This window comes from Nuphar pumila, chromosome 4, assembly GCF_984573655.1.
Source record: "Nuphar pumila chromosome 4, dmNupPumi1.hap1.1, whole genome shotgun sequence".
In the NCBI taxonomy this organism is placed as follows: Eukaryota; Viridiplantae; Streptophyta; class Magnoliopsida; order Nymphaeales; family Nymphaeaceae; genus Nuphar; species Nuphar pumila.
Genome location: NC_143252.1, coordinates 13,078,640 through 13,086,572, shown reverse-complemented (window position 1 = coordinate 13,086,572; position 7,933 = coordinate 13,078,640). Strand labels below are relative to the sequence as shown.

General features: G+C 36.8%; 1 protein-coding gene across 1 annotated transcript; it reads left to right on the top strand.

The window, feature by feature from the left end:
• The first annotated feature begins 2,426 nt into the window (after positions 1-2,426).
• LOC149839417 (protein VAPYRIN-LIKE-like) lies at positions 2,427-4,043 on the top strand. Its single transcript, XM_090004862.1, has 2 exons — positions 2,427-3,290; positions 3,546-4,043. The coding sequence occupies exons 1-2, from the start codon at positions 2,427-2,429 to the stop codon at positions 4,041-4,043; spliced, it is 1,362 nt and encodes a 453-aa protein (XP_089860988.1).
• Positions 4,044-7,933: the final 3,890 nt, after the last annotated feature.

Below are 7,933 nucleotides of genomic sequence, written 5' to 3'. Positions count from 1 at the left end.
ATTCATTCATATATAGGATGAGTGGACTCCAAAACACCATGAATGTGTTCCTTCATAGGATAATTTTGCATCGACTGCTTATGATTCGAACCTGCAGTTTGGCATTGCGAGACTAGACGCTTTCGGTTGCACCCCTCAAGCATCATACCTATTCTATTCATGAATATATACTGAGCCTTGACTCCGTCCACTGTCAAAGCACAGCCGGTCCTAACCTTCTGCCTTTTGAGTCACATATACTCGGGACTCGGCCTGTTCACTGTCAAAGCCTATAAGTTTTTACACAGAGGGCGCCCAAACAGGGCTCTCAGCATTCCAAAAAATCGATGGCTTCTCTTCCTTGTTAGTAAAAACATTAAAGGAAAAAATACAAAAAACATGCTTAACTTTTAGCCTATTTACAAACACACCAAACTTTCAAATATTACAAATACATGCCTAGTTAACAAAGCAATTATCAAAAGTTAGGATGTATTTCTGGTATTTCAAATGTTAGGTGTGTATTGTAAATAAGCCAAAAGTTAAGCGTGCTTTTGTAAATGTTTCTAAAATAAAAATGAAAACTTGGTGTGAAAGACCAAAGTCAGGCCCATCCTGCATGTCTTACAGGCTCTGTGACAAATATCGTGATATTTTTATAATATATCGCCGATATATAGCGAGAAATTGCCTGAAAGTTTAAAACTGCAATTTCTCACAAGATTTTCAAACCGTGACAAATATCACGATATTTATATTTTTAAAAGATATTTATCATGAAAACCCCCGAGATTTGTATTTTTAAATGTATTTTAGTTATATTTTCTTATAAAATTTATTTTTTTATATTTTTAAATTTATTTTTTATTCTCAAGATTTTGCCTAAAAATGAGAGATTTATGAAAATTTTCAAACTCCCTCTAGTTTTTTGCCTACCTAGATTTTGCCGTTTTTAACTTTTGTCACTATGCTTACAGGGCCTTTTAGCCCAACGGCGCCAATATCAGTGGGTATCGGCCGATACTTGTTGTATCGGCAGAAAATCAATATACTTCACTTCTGAATCGTTTATTTTTTAATAAATATAAAAAATACTTAAATTTATTTTATGATTGATACATATTTTTTTTTTGGACGCTTCAAAACTATTCACTTGAGTAGCAGTATCGGGCCGATTCACCTGAATCATTGGCCAAACGATACAGGGCCAATTCCGATACTGACAACATTGTTCTAGCCACTTGAGGTCCTAGTCAATGTTATCAGAATGGGTGTATCGACAGAATTTCGATACGCTGCAGGTCTAACTGGGCTATTTTTTTATAAATATAAAAAGTATCAAAAAATATTTTTTAATATCATTTTAATAATTTTAACATGTGTAACGTTATTATTGACATGTAATAACTTTCTATTGTTTTTAGGCCAATACAGAACGATTCAGCTGAGTATCCATACCGATACAGCTGAATCGGTGGCCCAACGTTCAGGGCCAATACCGATACTTACAACATTGGTCACAATGATAAAGGTTGTGTTTGTTTCACATCATGTCAATACTGCTTCACGTGGGGGGCACTGGAATCATCATTTCAATTACTGTTGGTTCACGCATACCTACTCTGTTCAAAGTAGAGGTGTCAACAGGTCTGGTTTACCATGACCCGACTCGAACCAAACCCTATAAGGTTCGGGTATGAGGACAAATAAGAAGACGGGATTAAGACTTGAGTCCAGACCTGAAGGTCCGATTAATACATGGACCTGGGCATAGTTGGTGAAATTTTAGACCAGACTCAACCCAACTCGAGTTTTGATTATGACCCACAATTTTTCAATGTAAAAATGATAAAAAAATATTATTTTGCCAGGTATAGTTCCAGTCTGATTCATATAGTTTTCATCAGATTCGGGTATGGTTTCTATTATAGTAGACTCAATTAGACCCCAGTCTGGACCCGATATCATACCCAAAACTCTGGTCCAAGTTTGGTTTCACCTGGGTCCGAACCAAAACCGACTTGTTGATACCCCAAGTTCTAAGGCTCTCTTATGGTTCAAGCAGTCTTTTCTAACCATTCATTAGAGAGGACAGTTGCCAACCTGATCTTTGGAACACCCTGTGATTTGCCCATTCTTTTCCCCTATTAAACCCAGCTCGTGGCTGGCTCCGTCATCTCATCCAAGAAGTTTTTTGCCAGGGCCAAGGGGCCCAGGCAAACTACCCAGTCATTTTGTGAGAGAAATATCATGTCCCATAAACCGAAAATGATGCAAAAGCCTAGTGCAAACCGATATAACAAAAGACAAAATGGCCACAAAACACCATCTATTGTTTGCACATTGCTCCTCTAGCTCTCACCTTGGTAACTACAAAACATTCCGCCCATCCCCAAGCCAAAACCAAGAACAAAGGTCTCTCTCTCTCTCTATCTCTCATGGAGGAGATGCAGCCTTTGATTGAAGTGGCTGAGGATGAGGTTAGAGTAGACTTTGAATTGGAATGCAAGTGCAAGACCACCATCAACCTTAGGTCCCTCAGCCGGACCACTCCCATTGCCTTCAAGGTTCAGACCTCCTCCCCTGACAAGTTCCTAGTGAAGCCACCAAGTGGACTTATCCAGCCACTTTCCCATATCTCCTTCCAAATTGTGCTCAAGCCTCAATCTCATCTTCCCCCCACCTTCCCCAGGTCTACTACTGACAGGTTCCTGATCAAGACCGCGCAATTCTCACCGGACTCGCGAGCTGAATCTGTCTTCGATTGGTTCTTTGTTCGCAAACCTCTCACCTTTGATGTCAAGCTGCATGCCGTCTATGTTGGTGCTCTTCTACTGCGCCACTGCACTGCCAATGGTGATGTACATGCTGTTTGGCAGATACTCAAGCGACAGCTGCCCCACCAGGAGAACAATGATTCTAAAGCACTGCTTGAAGCTGCCTCAGCTTGTTGGAATCCTAAAAGCTGGACCGCCCTCCACTTTGCCGCGCTCTGGAACCAGGTTGATGTCTTGTCTAAATTGATAAAGCAACAAGCAACAACCCGTTCCCACATAGAGGCTCGGGATTCAGAAGGAAGGACAGCCTTACACATCGCCTCTAGCAGGAGTCATGTCGAGTCAGTGAGGCTGCTCCTCGAAGTCGGTGCTCGAAAAGATGCACAGAGCAACGATGGCCGCACTGCCTTGTTCAGAGCGGCAGCCAACGGAGACACAACAATTGTTGAGTTGCTTCTTGAAGAGGGTGCTGATGCACAAATTTGCACCATCCATGGTCATTCTCCTATAGATGTTGCTCAAGAAAAAGGGCATGTAAGTAGCATTTAAAACCTTAAAGGTTGCTTCGATGACGTAAAAAAAAAAACTAGTTTTTACAAAAAACTGGCAGAAATTTTTTTTTAAAGCAAAACCCTGTTTTTAGAAACTTTAAAAACTTGGTTTTACTGATTGGATGACGAGTAGCTATGAAACAATTTAATGATTAATCTGATTTAGTGATATTGTTGTTTGGATGACAATCAACTCTTGGTAAAAGAGGCAACTTAAAATATACTTTTTAATTCGCAGAAATCGGTTGTCGAGATGCTAGAGAGTGGAGATAGGGTTCTTGCAGCAGCAAGGAAGGGTGATGTAAAGGACTTGGAGTCTTGTTTGGAAAAGAGAAGATCTAGTGCAAACAAAGGATTGAATAGGAAGGATCAATATGGATGGAGCTCCTTGCACTGTGCTGCCATCAAGGGGCATGTCAAGGCAATTGGCTTGTTACTGGAATATGGTATGGAGGTAGATTGCAAAGATATAGAAGGACATACTCCTTTGCACTGTGCAGTGGAGGGGGGCAGTAGTGAAGCAGTTGAATTGTTGGTCAGCAAGGGAGCTGATGTCAATGCTGTCACTAAGAGAGGGGCTACACCTCTTTACATTGCAGAAGCCATGGGTTATTCATTCATTTCAAAATTTCTATTGATCAAGGGTGCTGATTCTTCATGCCTTTCATCTTCAACCTCCTTATCTTCCTCTTCTTCGGCATCAACACCATCGTCATTGTCATCACTGTCATTGTAATTGCTGTGAGTTGTTGGTAGTATTATCTTTACGAGTGTTTCTAAAATCTAGTTCAAAGTGTTACATTGAAGTGAATGTTTGAAGTGTACAGGAACTTTGTGTTTAATGTATATTTCAGTTGTAAGTTTTTTAATGTAATTTTTTTTTAATACTAATTTTGCATTTTAAATTTGCAGCTGTTATAGGCAAAATCCCTATCTTGCCATTATAGCCTATAACAACGAATAATCCTCCCTGTTATAACCTACAATGGTGAGTTAATGCTAGACATTATAGGCTATAACACTGAGAAGGAATGTTATAACCTATGGGTAGCCTATAACGGTGAGCTAGAGATCTCACCATTATCAGGTATCTCACTGTTATAAACTACTTTGTCATTATTAGTTTTTTAGTTATGGCAAGATTTTTTTGCTAGTATTGGTTCATCCTTTAACAACTTAAAAATATCGCCCTTATTGATCAACATAAGTCACTTTTTGCCAGTGACATCTTGGAGAGAAATATCACCGTTATAGAGCAATAGCGATTCGCCACTATTGACTCTCATCCTTGTAGTATCCTTATTAGATCTTTTATATAGTCATCTTAACAATTATGTAGTCTTCTCCGCAACAAAGGCAAAAATTGGATGAATTGGTAAATAGATCAAGCGTATTTTGTAGAGCGTAAAGCTGTGGAGGAATCTTGTTTACAGGTAAATTTTGGTTGAAAAGGTGGTAAATAGATCAAGCGTATCTTGTGGAGCGTAAAGCTGTGGAGGAATCTTGTTTACAGGTAAATTTTGGTTGAAAAGGAATTCCAGGGGTTCTTGAACTTGGCCTACTTCATGTTGGTTTCCAGAAAATCAACCATCATTCTCAAATATTCTTAGTGTTCAAAGTACAATTAGAAAATAGATAATGCACCTTTCTTCTAAATAGTAAATATTTCCACAGAAGACATACGTACGTAATAGTAACTACTATAATCTCTTTGTGCCTGATTATGTGTACTTGAAAAAAATAAAGTAACCTGGCCATCAATTCTTAGAGAGAGAGAGAGAGGGTCCTGACTAATTTGATCTCCTAACCCTTCTAAAAGCATGTGGCTTTAAACGGGAAAAATGCTTTATCTAATGCATATTTTTTTACCAATCTATACAGAACATACTTGTAAATTCAGTTTAAGCAAACACCTGCAACTATGCTTTTTTAAATTGTTTAAGACATCTAGGAGATAAAATAGATTAACCTCTCAATTATGAGAGAGAGAGTTTTCAGAAACAAAACTAACCTAGTCACCGGTCAGAGGCAAATTATTGTTGGCATATAAGATTCTCTGAAGGAGGATTATATAATTCCAAAATCTAATTTCTCGTGACGAAAATTGACAAAGATGACTGCTACGTTTGATATAACAAGACGAAGACCTCAGAACAGATGCTGCCAACAAAAAAGTACCCAAATGGTGCGAATGTGAATGCATCATCCTTGCTCCCCCAGTTCAAGTTGCTCTTGATATTTTATCAGCTTTAAATGAGTTGAACTTTGAGCACCTCACAAGTTTCAGTTGGTCATGCCCCCTGATGTAACTTAAACATGTTAACACAGAAACCCCCATTGTGGTGATTTCTAAGATTTCCAAAATGGGTACGCAGTGTCCCAGTAGAAACATGGCTGCATGTGCATGGTACACATTTCTTTTATATATATGAACATGGTATCCCTCCCACTTCCTGGAAGCAAGATCTTTTGATGGGAGCTGATAAGCTTTACCATGAACATGGGAAAATCTAGTCCATCTATGAGCCAACGGCTTTATATCTCAGATGCGGCTGGCAAGACCTTTTTTCCTCTCTCTCTCTCTCTCTCTCATGACGAAGGAACCGTCCGTGAAGGACAATTGGGGATGGGCTCACTTGTAATAGATATAAAACCGTGGTGTGTGTAAAGAAAAAAAGGGAAGCAAAGCGGATGAAAGGTTTTTGGTAAACGGCCTGCATCAAGGGGGATATCACACTTTTATCTATTCCTATGTTGTTTTGGTGTTGAGCTCTTATAGCCTCCTTTGGAGTAGTCGTTACCTTCTCAACATAACTACCACTGTGTTATGGGCCCATCACATTCTATAACTACCAATGAATGTACAAATATAATCACCCATAACACACTAATTAAGCCCACAAATGTGGCCCATTCAATCTATACATGAGACCTTATGACCACAGTAGATCTGGATCCAGTTCTCATACTGGATCCAAATTCTGGATTTAACATCCTTCACATTGTATCATAACCGGTGCATTATGTATCACACTCATTTTACATAACTATATGGCTTTTGCCATGACATCATGAGGTTTTACATACACTAATTGGATTTTTTCTTCATGATATCTCTATCATGAGGTTGTTCACAAACTAGGTTGTTTTTCCATCATATTATAAATTTTTATCATCATCCTTAATGTGCAACAATTTATTTCAAGTATTTATCATTCACTGTATACTAAGTTATGCAGTCCTTAGATCTAAAAAAAAAGTGAATACATTATAATGTGGGTTTCACATAGTCATGAGGTTATTGTGACTCTTCCATAACCATATCATAATCATACACATTAGTGGAGTACTATGGAATTTATTAATTTACAAATCTATGAATTGCCAAAACATAATAAATACTCTTACTTTTTAAAACTTTCACCATAGTTTATACTCTCACTTTTCACATGCAGATCATTTTAGATCAGTATATCCAGATCCAAATAGTCATAAATGTAACTGACCAACACCATATAGCATTTCATGCATAATTTTTTAAATCATGAAAACAAAATATCAATTCATGCATTTATACAAGCATACCATAGGGAATATTATTTATAATGATTATTTATCATCATATACAAATAAATATCCTCACATGCATGTGTAAAATTATAATTTAGCTCTCACTATTCTAATGCATTGTTTTATATACACTAGTTGGACTGTCCTTTCATAATATATCACCATCATCATGAGGATAGACCAGGTTGGTTTTTCATCATAAAGTAAAGTATAAATCTCTATATCCAAATCCAATTTGGATATATACCAGATCCATCTCCAATAAGAGTTATCTAATTATCATTTGGATATGTCAAATATGATAAGTCAATTCCAAAGTTTTAATCAAACCACAAACTTGAACATTTAAGTTTAAATCCATTACTGGATCCACTATAATATATATATATATATATATATTCATTAGATTTATAAGAGTTTATATCAAAATCTGACTTGAGATGTTATCTATCAAGTCCAACACGATCCATATTAAAATGGATATACATACAAGCTTAAATAAAACCATGACTCACACAGGATTTGACCATAATCTAAATCCATATCCACAACCATATGTTTCAAATGCAACTGAATCCACATTACACATCCAACATTCTACTTATCTGGATCTAACCGTGTTAAATTAGGACCCATACAAAATATATGTGATTATTAGGTTCAAATATCTGGCATGATATTATCCAGATCCCAATATAAAACTTGGATCAAATCTAGATCTATACAATATATCTGACACAATATATATATATATATATATATATATATATATATATATATATATATATATATTTGTCTTTGAATCAAATCTAGATTCATGTCCCATATTCGGGCATTATACTTATTCATATCCAATCATAAATCTTGGATCAACTCTAGATCCATATCCCATATACGATAATTTATACTTATCCAGATCTATCACAAAACTGGATCAAAACTAGATCGATATCCCATATTCGGGCATCCGAACCCAACACTAGATTCGTTCAAGTTCAACAAGATCTAATAACAATGTTTGAATTGAAAACTAATTCAACTGGATCTATACCTAAT

Bases quoted from the DNA above. Each gene is read 5' to 3' on its own strand.
- LOC149839417 (XM_090004862.1), top strand. From the start codon at position 2,427: ATGCAGCCTTTGATTGAAGTGGCTGAGGATGAGGTTAGAGTAGACTTT. The intron at 3,291-3,545 runs GTAAGTAGCATT...TTTAATTCGCAG, and splicing joins TTGCTCAAGAAAAAGGGCAT to AAATCGGTTGTCGAGATGCT.